At 58.8% G+C, this 16094-nt stretch overlaps 1 protein-coding gene across 2 annotated transcripts; it reads left to right on the top strand.

Moving 5' to 3' along the window:
- The first annotated feature begins 4376 nt into the window (after positions 1 to 4376).
- On the top strand, positions 4377 to 10354 carry LOC125627720 (uncharacterized). Of its 2 annotated transcripts, none has more exons than XM_075121617.1 (2): positions 4377 to 4456; positions 9127 to 10354. In XM_075121617.1, the coding sequence occupies exons 1-2, from the start codon at positions 4402 to 4404 to the stop codon at positions 10140 to 10142; spliced, it is 1071 nt and encodes a 356-aa protein (XP_074977718.1). In that variant the 5' UTR covers positions 4377 to 4401; the 3' UTR covers positions 10143 to 10354. The 2 variants fall into 2 exon arrangements, with proteins under 2 accessions (XP_074977718.1, XP_048688112.1); XM_048832155.2 differs by lacking the exon at positions 4377 to 4456 and adding an exon at positions 5026 to 5258.
- The last annotated feature ends 5740 nt before the right edge of the window (positions 10355 to 16094 follow it).

Consider the following 16094-nt stretch of genomic DNA (forward strand, 5'->3'; position numbering starts at 1 on the left):
GTGTTGTGGGGAGTGTGGGTGTTGTGGGGGGGGGCATCGTGTCTTTACAATCTCTGCCAGCAGAGGGCGCCCTGTGCTCCCGTCTCTCCTCGCCCCCCCCCCCGCCCCGCGCCCAAGCTGCTGCCTTGAGATCTGCTGTCGAAGGTCCCGTTTGGCTTCCCGTGTTTTGGTAGGGCCTACTCTTCCCCCAAGGCTCAACAGGGGTCCTTGGCGGGGGCGCAGCGGTGTCATCATCCCTGCCTAGTCCGTGTCAGGCTGAACCCGCAGCCCCCCCCGACCTGTGTCTTCCCCCCCTCCATCGGGCCATGGGGCGGATCCAGCCCCACCTGCCATGGGAGGGTGGGGGTGTAACTCGGGATGCAGGTGAAACCAGGCTGGGCTGCCCACTGGGCCCTGCTAGTACCCCCAGAGGAGGGGTGTGATCTCACTGCTCCCCTGCTATAAGCCACTGACACCCCAACAAGAGTGGGGGGGCTCTGCCCGCCTCCTGCAGCCTGGGACAGGGGGCAATCGCCGCCTGTCTGCCCCACGCCTCAGTCAGAGGCTGGGCAAAGGGCCCCGGCCCCAACCTCTAGGGCAGGAAACAGCAGCACCAGAGGCTTTGGGGGTGGGGGTGGAGAACTCTGGGACCCCTGGGGCTGGAGAAGGGGGGCTGGGACAGACTCTGGCCTGTCAGAGGTGGCAGAGTCCAGATCCCGGCCGGGTCACGGGGCAGAAATGAGTTTGCTGGATGGTGCCCAAAGGTCCTAGGGGGCAGGTGCCCCCGTCACAGAACCGCCAGCTGGACCGAGACCCCCCCCCCCCGCCCCAGCCCCCTGGCAGGGGGAAATGGGACTGTCTGTGTTACCTAAGAGCCCAGGGGGCTGCAGGTCAGGGTTGAGGGGCACCTGCAGAAGTGGGGGGGTGGGCAGCCCAGGGCTGGGTTAGCAGGGGGTTGCAGGTCGGGAATGAGGGACACCGGCAGAGCTACAGCAGTTCGCGCCCCCCCACCCCCCCACGGATGGGGAAGGTTCTGCCAGCGGCCCCCCAGGGCTGCTACCTCCCCCCACCCTTCAGAACCTTCCCCATCCTAGGCTGCAGCCAAGGGGGCACAGACTTCTGGCCCCGGCCCCCGGCTCCGGCCCCGCCTCTGGGGGTGGGAGCTTGGGCTGGGATTCTAGGAACTGGCCAGAGCCTCATGGGGAGGGAAGAGACGCCCTACCCCCGCCCCCCCACTTACTGCTAGACCTTCCCTCCCAGGGAAGGAACCCAGGAGTCCTGCCTCCCACCCCCTTCTCCACCCCCTCCCCTCCCAAGGAACCCAGGAGTTCTGCCTCCCAACCCCCTTCCCTGCCCAAGCTGCATACGCAGGTAATGGGGGGGGGGGGGCGGGCACTATAAATAGGCAGCCTGGGAACATGATGTCCCAGCTGGGAGCCGCATTACACAACTCGCCTGCCCTGACCCAGCTGGCGCCAGGGGGGTGGGGGTGGGGGTGGGGGCGCAACCCAGCTTCCTTCCCCTTCAGTCCCACCCCCTTTCTAACCACTAGGCCCCTTCCTCCAGATCCAGGGATAGAACTTCAGTCCAAGCCCCCCCTGATATAACCACTAGCCCCCACTCCCCTGCTAGAGCTGGGAACAGAACCCAGGAGTCCTGGCTCCCAGCCACCTCCCCACCCCCGCTCTAACCACCAGCCCCACTCCCCAGGTCCCATGAGCGCTTCCCTGATGGGCACCTTCCCAAACCATCCCCTCCCTGGCCAAGCACCGCCAGCCATGGTGGGTGGGGGCTGGGCTGGCTCCGATACTTCCCAGCTCAGCCCAGCCACTGGCCCATTGAGCCCCCTGGAAGAAAGCCCACCCCCACCCATCCTATGAGGAGCCAGCTGCACCCCCTGCTGGAAGGAGAGGGAATTGCTGTGCCATGGATCATAGATCCCTCTACTGCTGATGGCTGTGGGGGATTCTCCAGCAGCTGAGCTGCCTGGGGCCTGTGATCTCAGAGCAGGGGGTCTGAATTCTCCCCTCACTGCTGAGCCCAAGTACAAGAAGGGCACAGAGCGGTAGATACCCGCTGTTTGTAACAGTGCAGGGAGCCAGGATGCCTGGGTTCTATCCCCAGTTTGGGGAGGGCAGAGTCTAGGGCACAGTTGGGCAAACTACGGCCTGGGGGCCACATCCGGCCCTCCCGACGTTTTAATCCGGCCCTCGAGCTCCAGCCAGGGAGCGGGGTTGGGGGTTTGCGCTGCACGGCTCCCGGAAGCAGCGGCATGTCCCCGCTCTGGCTCCTACGCATAGGGGCAGCCAGGGGGCTCCGCACGCTGCCCCTATCCCAAGCGTGGCCCCCACAGCTCCCATTGGCTGGGTTCATTAACATCTGGAGGAGAGATCCCCCCATCATGCCGTGTTTCCCTGCTTTTCTGGTCCCAGAGTTCCCTGCGGTTCTTGCCTTGGAAGCGCCGTTCTCCATTCTGGATGCTCCTGGAGATGCCTCCTTGTCCCCTCCTCGATGCAAATGAGGCCAGGGGAGTTTCCTTAATCCCGTCCCCCTTATCCTAGGGGTTTAGGGGGGTCTCCCACGGCCTTGGCACTGCTTTTTGTCAGTCTTTCTTCTGATCGGTTTTGGTTCAAGCAGAGGCGGGGGGGGGGTGAGGGGAAGGTCTTTTGTGAGTCAAGACGGGCTGAGTCCTGCGCCCTGGTTCCCCAAGAACACAGAGCTGCAAGGTAACAAGCCCCCCCCGCCCGCCAGGGGTCCTCCTGCGGCCTTGGCTGGTCCCGCCTGATTATGTAACTGGATCCAGGCCCCCAGGCTGAGCAGCTGGGCCGGGGCCAGGCCCTTACATAACAGTCTCCGGCTTGCGTAACCTCCTTCCCCGCCCCCTGGATCCCTTTCCTCCGGGCCTGGGTGTGGGGCCCGCTGGGGGGGAGGGGGCAGCATGTGTGCAGATCAGGCCCCTGGGGTCACCGCTCTGTGCCTCTCTCCCAGCCTGACCCCTTGATGTCACCTAGGGGGTGCATCTCCTCCCCTACCCCCCCATGGGGCTGCTGCCTGCCCCCAGATTGGAGCCAGTGCCCCTTAGAGGAGAAAGACCCCATGTGCCATTCCCTGCCCCCTCAGCTAGCCAGTCCCTCCCCTCAAGTGTGTCCTGATGCCGGTTGTTGAGAGACCACAGTATAACACACACACACAGAGCAAAGATCGAGATATGGGACTCACAGACACACCCCTCCCAGACTCCCAAAATGGGGCAAAGGGCCAGGTGCCAAAATACAGTGTAGGACAAACACTCCCCCTCTATGCACTCACACACGCTCTGCCCACTCACCACTTGCCGCAGCTCGGGCAAAGGGCTTGTGCTAAACTCACGAGCTGCACAAACCCACCCCTCACACTGCACACAAACACCTGACTCCTGCACACCACCACCAACACGCGAACACACACACAATGTCTCACACGCCCCCCTGCACTCCCAATGCACAACACTCAGAATACCCTCAGACCTCGTAAACTGTGTCACTCCCACATACAAAGATACCCTCGGCAACAAACACACTGTCCAGCCACTCCCTCCAACACCCACACCCTGTACACAGCTCGCACACACACACACTCACTCACACCCCCTCCCCTGTACGCTGTATACTTCCACATAAACCCACACTTCCCTTACACACACACACACAGCCCTCATACACCCTGGCCCACTCAATGGACACACATGCTGCCCATACACACTGTGTGTCCACTTTGCAACACACACTCAGGCACACACGTGTGCGCATACACACACGCACAGCGTACACACGGTGGTTTGCTGAGACTGGTTCCTAGAAGGACAAAATGAAACGTAACCAGCAAAGATCCCAAGGGCGATGCACACGGGCCAGGAGGCAGCTTAGGGGAGGACGGATCGGGGGGCAGAAGGTGGCTTGGCTGGGGGGGACAGGGTCATTCGGGGTCGCGGAGAGCAGGCCCTGGCCCCGCTCCCAAGGGGGCACGTTTGAAATCACCTGCGTGTTTAAGCAAAGAGGCAGCCTGGGTTAGTGGCCAACGCACCCGGCTGGGCCTCAGGGCACTGGGGTTAGGGGGCTACTAGTTGGAGGTTGGAGGATGGGAGTCAGGACTCCTGGGTTCTAGTCCCAGTTCTGCCACTGACCTTAGGCAAGTCCCTTTCCTTCTCTGTGCCTCAGTGTCCCCTCCCAACCTATGCAGATGGCGAGCTCTCTGGGGCAGGGTCTGCCGCTGCAGCACCCGCCATGGTGGGGCCCCGATCTCAGCTGGGGGGCCTCTAGGCATTACCGTAATTCACCTAATGAGCAGGACTCCATCAGGCCCCCTTGGTCGGGTCCCCCGGCTCCATGCATCTGCCGGATCCTGCCCCAGTTATTCCGGGCCCTTTGACATCAGTGGGTTGCCATGGCAGCGTCTGGTTGCCACGAGCTCTGGCCCAGAGGAGAGGACTGTTACTATGGTGAGAAAACGGGGATGCAGGAGGTAGGGGCTGGATGGGTGGCAAGCTAGGGATAGAACCCAGGAGTCCTGAATCCCAGCCGCCCCCCCCCTCGGACCACTAGACCCCCCCCCACACCCCTCCCAGAGCTGGTGAGAGACCCAGGAGTCCTGACTCCCAGATCTGGGAGGGGAGTGGGGTCTGGGGGTTGTGGGCGGGGGGAGGGGGTTCTGGGAGCCAGGACTCCTGGGTTCTATCCTCAGTTCTGGAAGGGGAGTGGGGGCTAGGGGTTAGAGCGGGGGGGGGGGGCGGGCTGGGAGCCAGGACTATCCCCGGCTTGACTGGGAGGGGAGAGGGGTCTAATGGCTGGGGACCAGGACGCCTGGGTTCCACGTCGGGCTCTGGGAGGCGGGGGGGGCCCACTGGCTTGGAGCCAGGAGTCCTGGGGGTGCCCCTCAGAGGCTCTGCCACCCCCCTTCCTAGCCCGGCTCCCCCGGAGCATCCCAGCCCGTTGCCAGGGGGCTGTCCCTGTTGCCATGGCGCGCGGTTGCCAGGGGGACGGGAGGGGGGAGGGCGGCGGTGACGTCCCGGGGTTACCCGAGGTGAGGCTGGGACCCGGGCTGAACTTGGCACAAATAGGGGCCGGAGCGGGCGGGCGCGGCAGACGCGGAGGCAGCGGCGAAGGGGCGCCGGGCCCTACTGCAGCGTAGCGACCGCCGGGCGGGAGGACTCGGAGCAGCGCCCAGCCCCGGCGGGGGAGAGGGGGCTGCGGGCGCCACCGGGACGCCGGGGGGACACGGGCACCGTCCGCACCGACACCTGCGTGAGTGGGGAAGGGGCTGTGTGTGTGTGTGTGTAGCTGTGTGTCTGCGGGTGGGGGCTGGGGGGGCGTGCATGGCTCTGTGTGTGTGCAGAAGTGTGTGTGCAAACATGTCTGGCTCTGGGTGTGTGCATGTGTGTCATGGCTCTGGGTGTGTGTATGTAGCTGTGTGTCTGTCTCTGTGTGTCTGGGCGTGTGTGTGTGTGTGTGTGCAATTGTGTGTGTGCAAACATGCCTGGCTCTGTGTGTGCATGTGTGTGTGTCACGGCTCTGTGTGTGTGGGTGTGCATGGCTCTGGGTGTGTGTATGTAGCTGTGTGTGTGTCTCTGTGTGTCCCGGCGTGGGGTGTGTGTGTGTGTGCATGGCTCTGGGTGTGTGTGTGTGTGTGCAGTTGTGTGTGTGCAAACATGCCTGGCTCTGTGTGTGCATGTGTGTGTGTCACGGCTCTGGGTGTGTGCGTAGCTCTGTGTGTGCTCGTAAGCCTGACTTTGTGTGTGTAGCTATGTCTGTGTGCGTGTGCATGGCTCTCTGTGTGTTTCTCTCTGTGTACGCAAAGCTCTGTGTGATTGTGTGTGCTGGTGTGGCTCTAGGTGTTACTATGCTTCCTTAACTTTGTGGGTGTTTTATTATTCGTTTGCATTTCTGGCTGCCTACGCTTGTCTATGTTCATGTGGTGGGGTGTGTTTGCAGGTCTGTGTGTGTAGAGGGATGTGGTATTTGTGAGGGCATGGTAACATGGCTTTGTGTGTATGACTACATGTTTAGCATGTGTGTATTTGTGGTCTCTATGTTTGTAGCTTTGTTCTTTGAATCCCTCTATACTTTGCATTTGGGCTTGTGTGTCTAGAGGGGTTGTGTATTTGTTGGGCTATTGTATGTGGGTTTCTTTGCAGGTGTAATGTATTGTGTGTGTGTGCAGATGGGGGTGTTCATGTTGGCATGGATGGCGAGGTGTTTGTACAGGCATTCTGTGGCTGAGAGTGCAGCTTCCTAGCTCTGTGTGTGTAGATGTGGGTGTGTACACTTGTGTGTTAACCGTTTACATATACAGGTGTGTGTACATGTTTGTGCCAGTGTGTTTCTGCGTGGGTGTATATGTCCATATATGGGTGTGCAGAAATGGTGGTATATTTGTATACTTGTATGTGTGTTCACATAGATGTGTGTGTTTTGTGTTTGCATATGTGGCTGTGTGTATTTTGTGCTTGTGTGTACAGCTGGGTGCATTTATATGACTATTTCTTTGCATTCCTGTTTGTGTGCTTAGAAGGATTTGTGTATTTGTGCGTGAGACTGTGTGTGTAGTATATAAATAGTGGTGTGCATTTCTTTGCAGCTGTGTTTGTGTGACTGTGTGTGTTTGTAAGAGTGCATGCCTGTATGGATGTGTGTGTCTGTGTGTAAATGTGTATCGTTGTGTACATTTATTTCAATTTGTGTGGATATATATGTGTAAACAAGTGTGATTGTGTGTGCTTGTGTGCTAGAGGTATGTGTGTGTGATTATGTGTTTGGATATATGTGTACCTCTGTGTATGTGATTGTGTTTCTAGCTGGTTGTGTGCGATTGTGTGGCTGGCTCTGTGTGGGTGATTGTGATTGTGTGGCTGGCTGGCTGTGTTTCTGGCTGTGTGTGATTCTGGGTGCGATTGCTTCACTTTCTCTTTCCTAAATAAAATATCAACCACCCCCCATCTCTGGTCCCCGGAAAATTAACCCCTTCATGGCTTGTGCAGTTTTGTGCAATTCCCCCCCCACCCCCTGTAGCAGCCAAAAATACCAGCTGGTTCAGAGCAAGTTTGTTTATCCTGTTGGGGGGGGGGGGGGGGAAGGGCAGCACGTCCTGTCCCAGGGCTGGAATGTTCCCAGTGAAGGGCGGGGGGGACGGGGGAGGTCACGGGGGGGGGGGGGTCTGAATTGCCTGGAGCAGGGACAGCAGGTCCGGGATGAGGGATTGGGCCCCCAGCCCAGGCTTTGGGGGAGGGGAGGATGTCAGGGCTTGATTCTGAGCTCAGCCCCCCACGGGGGTTTTACACAACTGTGAGTCCCCCGGCTGTGCGCTGCACAAAACACAGCAGGCCAGAGCAGGGAGGATTCCCAGAGTGAGGCCTGCCTGCGCCAGAGGGTGGGTGGGGTGAGGCCTGGCGGATCTATCCCTGTTCATGTAAGCATGTGTGTGCGGCGGTGGGGGGGGGTGCATCTGTTACGAGGGTTGTGTATGTCTGTGTGACCGTATGGGACAGTCTTAGAGTGTGACTATGTGTTGTGTTTGAGAGAGAGGTGAGGTGCTGTTGATCTGTGTGTGTTGTGTGTGTGGTTGTGTTAGGCTGATTTGTGTTTTGTGTGTGTGTGATTGTGATTGTGTGTGGGAGTATGTGCATGCACTTACCTGGGTGTGGAGCCCAAACCCTACTCCAAAGAGCTCCCAACCTGAGAGACAAGGGGGGAGGAGGCCAGGGGGGCAGGAGGAGCTGTGCAGTCCCATAAGTGACATTTATGCAAATTACATATGGACTTAATTTGGACATATAAAATAATTTACTGTGACAGGGTCGGGTCGGATGGCTATAGGAGAGTAATTTTTTTTTTTTTTTTTTTGGCGGCATTCCTCAGCTTAGCCGTTTTTCTGAACCCACAGTCCAGGTCGACTCCTCCTGTGTCTGACCAGGAGTTGGGAGGTTTGGGGGGAACCCGGGCCCGTCCTCTACTCCGGGTTCCAGCCCAGGGCCCTGTGGGATGCAGCTGTCTAGACTGCCTCCTGGAACAGCTGTGCGACGGCGACAACTCCCTGGGCTACTTCCCCATGGCCTCCTCCCCACACCTTCTTTATCCTCACCACAGGACCTTCCTCCTGGTGTCTGATCATGCTTGTACACCTCAGTCCTCCAACAGTCGGCGTTCTCACTCTCAGCTCCTAGCGCCTCATAGAAGGCAGATATATTAGCCCCAGGCTAAGTAGGTCCCTTTTCCCCGGGGTAAGGTAACAGGGAAGGTTCCAGAATAATCAGGAACCTTCTGGAGACAATGAAGACAGACAGGCTGATTAGAACACCTGCAGCCAATCAAGAATCTGCTAGAATCAATTAAGGCAGGCTAATCAGGGTACCTGGGTTTTAAAAAGGAGCTCACTTCGGTTTGTGGTGTGCGTGTGAGGAGCTGGGAGCAAGAGGCACGAGGAGCTGAGAGTGAGAACGAGAACGGGGACTGTTGGAGGACTGAGATGTACAAGCATGATCAGACACCAGGAGGAAGGTCCTGTGGTGAGGATAAAGAAGGCGTTGGGAGGAGGCCATGGGGAAGTAGCCCAGGGAGTTGTCGCTGTCGCACAGCTGTTCCAGGAGGCTCTCTAGACAGCTGCATCCCACAGGGCCCTGGGCTGGGACCCGGAGTAGAGGGCAGACCCGGGTTCCCCCAAATCCTCCCAACTCCTGGTCAGACACAGGAGGAGTCGACCTGGACTGCGGGTTCAGAAAAACGGCCAAGCTGAGGGCTGCCGTGAAGCTCCAAGGCGAGCAAATCCGCCAAGAAGCGCAAGGCCCACCAAGGGAGAGCAGGAACTTGGTCACATTACTTATGCCACAAACTTCAGCTTCCGGCCAAGTGTGCGCACGCACGCACAACACACACACGCAGATACACCCCCACTAGTACAGCTACACTCGCTGTCGCCCACCCAGAAACAGTCACAAGTGTGCGTTCACAAGCACAGATACTGTCATACACACACACGTTGTCTCACACGCCAGTGCATGCTCACCAACACTTGCACACGCCCTCTTGCACACCCACAGGGACGTCCGCCACGTTCCCCTCCCATCAGCCTCCGGGCATCGCCTGCCACACGCTAACCCCCCGCTTTCCCCCCCCGCAGCCGGGCGCGGCCTGTCCCCTGGCGCCATGAGCTCATCCCCAGAGGAGCCACCTCGCCCGCCCTCGCCAGGCCCAGCCAAGCTCTGCATCGCCGGGTCCTGCTTCGCCGAGGATCCCCCGTCCCTGCTGACGGGCAGCGGGCTGCTGGCGGGGGGGGCCAGGCCCCAGGACCCGGCCAGCGCGGCCCGGCGCAAGCGGGAGTTCACCCCGGAGGAGAAGAAGGACGACGGCTACTGGGACAAGCGCAAGAAGAACAACGAGGCGGCCAAGCGCTCGCGGGAGAAGCGGCGCGTCAACGACCTGGCGCTGGAGAGCCGGGTGCTGGCGCTGCTGGAGGAGAACGCCCGGCTCAAGGCCGAGCTCCTGGCCCTCAAGTTCCGCTTCAGCCTCGTCCGCGAGCCGGCCGAGCCCCCACGGCCGGCTGCGGCGCCCGCCCCCTACCTGTACCCGCTGGGCCCCGAGCCCCTGCCACCGCCACGCTGTGGCCGCCCCTTCCAGCCGGAGCTGGGCGCAGGGTACTCCGAGGACTCCGGGTTCTCCACGCCCGGCAGCTCCAGCATGGGCAGCCCCGTCTTCTTTGAGGAGCGGGACGGGTTCGAGGGGCACTGCCTGGTGCCCGAGGCCCCCGGGGAGGCGGGGGAGGCAGGCCGGGGGGGGCGCTACGACCCGGCGGGGGATGCCATCAAGAGCCTGCCCCACAAGCTGCGCTTCAAGATGGCTGGGGGGCCCGAGGAGATGGGGGGCGAGGCCCAGGCCCCCTATGCCCCGTCGCCACCCGCCGGCGACTGGCGGGGGGGCGCTGCCGGAGGGGAGGACCAAACAAATGGGGCATCAGGGGTGGGGGCTGCGTCGTTTGGGGGGTGCTACGGCACTGGGGGGTCGCCCCCCCTCCAACTCCAGGAGCCCGGGTACCAGACGGAGAACGGTGCCCTCCGGAGCCAGCTGGCATCACTGTCGGCTGAGGTGGCTCAGTTGAAGAAGTTCTTCTCCGAACAGATCCTGGTCAAGATGAACTGAGGGGTGCTGCGGGGGGGGAGAGAAGGGGGTGGCTGGGAGCAGGTGTGGGTTATCATCTCCCCGCCCTAGGGCCCTTCCCCCCATGTTAATTTACCCCCTCCCCATGTATATTTGTACAGATTTCTGCCCCTTGGGGTGCGTGGGAGGTTTTTCTATCATGTATCCATTGCTGGAGACTTTTAAAATAATAAACATGTTTCTTGGGGGATGCACCCCTGTTTGTTTGGGTGGCTCCCCCAAGATCCTAAGGAGCACAGACAAGATCAGACCTGGGGGCCCATCTACCCCGGTCTCCCTCCTTCCTGGCCACCCTGGATCAGAGCCGTGGGCCCATCTACCCCGGTCTCCCTCCTTCCCCTCCTCCGCCATGTGCAGCTGGGAGTGATCTGACATCCCTCACAGATGCTTGCCCCTCCCAGGCAGGGCTATAACTAGCTGGGGGATCCTGTACTGCCCCCCACCACCACCAGTGCAGGGGGGCAGGAAACTGAAGGGAACTCAGAGGGGCAATGCCACTAGCTTTGCACAGCGCCACCATCTGCCCATCATGCTGGCGTGCCGCGTCAGCCCCGGGTGCTGTGGCTGGATTTGAACCCTGATCCCACCTCCCTCCCCCTCTAACCCCGCATGGTAGCAGCATGGCACCAACGCCAAACACCGCCCTGCCACTGGGCTCGCACACCCTGAGATGCAGCCGCTGCTGGGGTGGGGCCCAGGGGCTGCTTAGACTAGGATCCCCCCCCAGGGTCAGCTGATGGCCCAAGACGCTCCACCTCTCCGGCCCTGATCTCAGAGTCGCAGCATGCTGGGGCTTGGGTCCCCGCCTGCCCCGGCCCCCTGGCGTTTGTAACTGGGCCTTTGCCCTGCAAGGCAGGCTGAACACCATCCAGCCGGGCCATCTCCGACCCGTGCGCTGCAAACTTCTCTGCACACTGGGGCGCCGCCCCGTCCCTTGCTTCGTGCCCTGCCCTGGCACCAGGTGGCAGGACCTGTTGCCCCCTGAAGAGGGCAGGTTGCCCTAGTGGCCAGCCTGTACTCTGCCCTAGTCCCGCCGCCCTCCGGTGACCTCCTCTGGCGGCTTCTCCGTGGGCCCACGAGCGCAGGCGGGGGGTTGGCGCGGTTCACCCAGAATCCTGCCACCCTCTGTTTCTGCTGAGCACGTGGGGTGCCAGCCAGGCGGCAACCCCGTTTCCGGCTCGTCCGGTGCCTCCCGCTGAGGTTCTGGCCGGACTCTTCCTCCATTGTGTTTGCAGGTCCCGTCTGCGACCCCCTCGTGACCTAGCACTGCCCATGACAGCCAAGCCACTGGGCCAGGAGTGTGCAGCTGGGCAGGGGGTGCCCTGTGACTGTGGGGCCCGGACCCGGTCCCTTCGTGGATCCCAGCTCCGGACAGCATTCCTCTGGGCAGTGTCCAGGGTTCTCTGCTCGGGGTCCTCCGCTGAAGCTCTGCGATCTTCCCTCCCATCCCGCCTCTCCCAGTTTTTGTCCCGCACATTCAGTTGTGGCCTGGACTTTGTGGTCCCTTCGTCTGGAGGGTGGGGGGCTGGGGGGACTTAAGTCTTAGGCTGGCCTCTGCCAGCCCATGCCAGTACCTGTAACCGGTCCCTGGGGAGGGGCTGGGCGGTCAGTCACTCTTCCAGATGCCACAGCTACAGGGGGGGAAGGAAGAGGGGGGCACCTGATAGGGAGCGTTGATGGGGGTCCCCAGGAGGCCAGGCCTCTGCAGTTCCAGCTCACATGGGGGAAGGGGGCCTACTTGAAGGGTGGGGGGCTCTGATGGGTGAGGAGCCTTTCGCTCAGGGGTGGGGGAAGAAGAACAAAACACAACAGGACCCCTCCTTTGGGGGGGGGCTAAGCTGACACCCCAGACTGCTCCCCTATGCAAACCAACGTAGCCAGGATGCATTGGGCCACCACAAACTACATTTCCCAGAAAAGAAAAGGAGGACTTGTGGCACCTTAGAGACTAGAATCATAGAATATCAGGGTTGGAAGGGAGCTCAGGAGGTCATCTAGTCCAACTCCCCGCTCAAAGCAGGATCAATCCCCAATTTTTGTCCCAAATGGCCCCCTCCAGGATTGGACTCACAACCCTGGGTTTAACAGGCCAATGCTCAAACCACTGAACTAACCAATTTATTTGAGCATAAGCTTCATCGGATCCGATGAAGTGAGCTGTAGCTCACGAAAGCTTATGCTCAAATAAATTGGTTAGTCTCTAAGGTGCCACAAATACTCCTTTTCTTTTTGCAAATACCGACTAACACAGCTGTTACTCTGAAACCTGATTTCCCAGAATGCACTGAGGTCACAAAACTACACGTCCCAGGGTGCTGTGAGACTTATAAAAACTACACCCCCCAGGATGCCCTGGGACCTTAAAAACTACATTTCCCAGGATGCTCTTGGGAATGGAGCTGAATTTTCCAGGACTGTCTTTGCCCCTGTCATGCGGCCGCTTCTGGTGTGGGTTGTGGCAGTTGTTCGGGGCCAGAAGTGGCAGGGACTCCCAGACCCCCATGAAAGTTGCACTGGGAGTTAAGGATGCCGGGTGCAAACCTCCAGGCTGGCACTTGGCCAGGATTAGCTTGTTATTGCAGTGGGAACTGAGCGAAGATACCTGGCTTCTGTTCCTAGCAGTGGGGTGGGAATGGGGTCTAGTGGTTAGACTGTGTGGGGGGGTGCTGGAAACCAGGATGCCTCCATTCTATCCCAGCTTCCAGGGTGGGAGTGGGGTCTAGTGGTTAGAGAAGGGGGGGATGGGAAGATTGGAGCAGGGGGATGGGCGCCAGGACTCCTGGGTTCTATGGCTGACTCACTGATTCTGTGTGTGACCATGGGACACCCATGTCCCTCGCTTTCTCCCGGTACGACGAGGAGGGGCTGTGAGGCCAGTCAGAGCTCTAATGCCCCAGATACACAACTGGGCTGAAATCCTGCCCCATACTCTCCTGACCCCATGGCTGGCCTGAGCTGGCCAGCCCCCTTGGTCCAGGCTGCCCCATATCAATCCTGTTGGAGATGAACCTGCCTCTGAGGAGCAGCACTTCCTATAGGTCCTATGTAAACAACAGGGTGGTGAGTGGCCCAGGTGCCTGCTGATGGGGCAGGGAGTGCGGGAGGGCCCTCACCTCTTCGGGGGGGAAGCCCCTTGGGGTGTTTGTGCTGGGGGCATGTCACTGGGGGGGCTGTGTGTGTGTTGGGGGGGGCTTGTCCCACCTAGGGAGACACAGAGACCCCCCGTCCCAGGAGACGGCCGAGACGGCCCACGCCCCGTCTCTGGGGACGGGGGGTCTCTGATTTACAGATCCGCTGTAAATACCCCCATGACCTGCATTGTCACCGGTACCCTCCTTTAGTGGTAGGGTGGAGCTGGCTGTCACACGCAGCCCGGTCCACAGGCGGCCCTGCAGACGTGGTTATTGACCGTGACACAGATTCCGGGTCCTGGCACCTTGACGCGTTGTCTCTCTCTCCCCCCATAGGCCTCCGCCCAATCTGTCTGAGCACCAAGGAGGGCGAGATCATATCTTTTATTGGACCAACTCCTCCCAGTGAGAGAGAGAGAGAGATGAGCATTTGAGCTTCTTCTCCAGGCCTGGGAAGGGTGCTCTGAGCATCACAGCCAAATGCAACGGGGGACGGATTGTTTAGCATAAGGAGGTTGCATGTTTTCTAAGGGACCCTTCAAGGGGAAGTGGCTTCTTAACACTCCTGCAGCCGTAGGCCAGAAAAGGGGGGTTAGTGGGCTACAGATGGTTGGAATCGCCCTAAATCCAGTGTCTTTATTAAGCCCACGATTTTTAGCGTTTTAGTAAAGTTATCCATTTAAGCTCCCCGGCTTGGCTTGTGAAGGGGTTGTGCGGGTTTCCTTTGAGGATGAGGATGGAGAGGTCAGATATGGAGTGACCACTTTGTGAAAAGTGCCCACCCGCAGGTGACAGGGTGGTTTTGTCTTTTGTCCTTGTCCTGTGCGAGTCCGTTCAAGGGTGCCACGATTGTCTGGTTTCACCCACATGGCTGCTCTTGGGGCACTGGCTGAAGGCCAGCGCACATTGCCATAGGCATGTGCTGGTCCCACGGGTCTTGAAAGGTGTGTTGTGTCGAGATATGTCTGCAGGTTTTGCATCTGTTGTTCTGGCAGGGTCTGACGTTGCTTTGAGTTGGTGGGTCCTGCTCTGTGGGGAGCTGGCTTATGAGGATAAATTTGGCAAGATTGGAGGGTTATTTGAAGGCCAGAAGAGGGGGTTCAGGAAAGCTTTCTTTCAGGATGTAGTCCCCATCAAATCTGGGTTGTAATTGCTGAATGACACTCCGTTTGGGTACCAGTGTGGGGTAGTCAGTGACAACTAGGGGCGAGTGGGCAGAGGGGGTTTTATTTCCATATTAAAGCAGGTTCTCTCGGGGTATTTGGGTGGCCCGTTCCATGATGTGATCTACTTCTCTGGTGGAGTGTCCCTGTTTGGTGAAGGTGGTTTTACATGCGTCAAGGACTTTCTCCTCGGAGTATGTTCTGTGGTACCTGAGGGCCAGGCGGTAGGTAGGAGATTTCTGGGTGTGCCTGCGGTGGTTACTGGATCTGCGGAGGTAGGAGTGGTGATGAGCCGTGGGTTTCTTGCAGATAGTTGTTGGAGCTGATGGTGGTGTCCAGGAAGCTGATGCTGGTGAGGGTGTGTTCCAGAGAGAGTTTGATGGATGGTGGTGGAAGTTGGTGGAAATCTGTGAGGAAGTTGAGGTTGTCTCTCCAGAGGAGGAAAATATCCTCACTGTGTATCATGGGTTTCATGGTGCATTTGTCCAGCAATTCTTCCTCAAGGTGGCCCTTGAAGATGTTGGCTTATTGGGGAGCCATCCTCAAGCCCAGGGCTGTTCCCAAGGTTTGGACAAAGTGTTTGTTGTGGAATCTAAAAGGGTCTGTCTGTTTGACACCCCCTCACCCCCCCTCTCATTTTCTACCCCATTGGCTCTGGGAGGAAGCGCCAAGGGGCTGGTTTGAAATGTACCAGGTGGGCACTGGAGGCCGCCGTCAGAAACTGGAGTGGAGATGTCGATAGCCAGTGAGAGATGATTGGGCGGGGGAAGCCAGAAAGGGCTGTGATAACACATGTCCCAGATTCAGGGTAGCTGCACCCGTGTTCCCACTCTGCAGTCTACCGAGGGCACCCACATCCGGCCGTCACAGACCCGCGTCTCACTCCCTCCTGACCAGGGTTTTGAGGCTGCCCCGCTCCCTGCATTACACTCTAATACCCCCAGCAAGCCAGAGTGTAACCCCGGCTTCACCCCCACCTGGCCCTCTGGATATCCTTATATATGGCCCAGCCACCCCATCCCATGCCTGTCAGAGCTGAGCCTGTACCTGGGGAGTAGCACTTCCTGTAGGCCCTACATAAACAACAGCGTATGCTTTGCTTTCTTTCCAGTGACTGTGGCCAGTGTGTTCCCTGCCCTTGTAAGCAGGCTCGACAGAATTCTAGGTTTATTTTTGTATAATTTCAATGGATAAAATCTATGTTTATTTTTAAGCCTTTTTGTCTCTTTGTATCTCTGTAAATGTTCACGGTTGTGGGAAATTGTGAGGGCATCAGACCATGGGATGGGGGAGCCTGACAATAATGATTTAATTACAGCAGCCACCGAAGAGGCAGAAAGTTAAAACTTTATAACCACTCAAACCACAGCTCATATGTCAAATCAAATCATCTGTCAAACTTTTAGCCTGAAAGCCAGCTCGAATACGTTCTCGAGCAGCGTTTTGCTTCCTTTGTCTGTCTATAAATGTCGATGATTATCAGTGGAAATAACTTTTCATCCATTTGCGTGTACTGCAAAATCGATGTTTCTCGACACTTACCGATCGAAATCTAGTCCTTCCCAGCTTAGTTATAAATTACCACACAGCTGCTTCTAAGCAAGTCCATTTGCTAACGTTAAAACAATCGAAAAACCTAC

Source organism: Caretta caretta, chromosome 20 (assembly GCF_965140235.1).
Source record: "Caretta caretta isolate rCarCar2 chromosome 20, rCarCar1.hap1, whole genome shotgun sequence".
NCBI lineage: Eukaryota > Metazoa > Chordata > Testudines > Cheloniidae > Caretta > Caretta caretta.

Excerpts from the sequence above, each read along its gene's own strand:
- LOC125627720 (XM_075121617.1), top strand. The coding sequence starts at position 4,402 with ATGGCAGCGTCTGGTTGCCACGAGCTCTGGCCCAGAGGAGAGGACTGT. Across the intron at positions 4,457-9,126 it reads AGGAGAGGACTGTTACTATG|CCGGGCGCGGCCTGTCCCCT; the intron begins GTGAGAAAACGG and ends CCCCCCCCGCAG.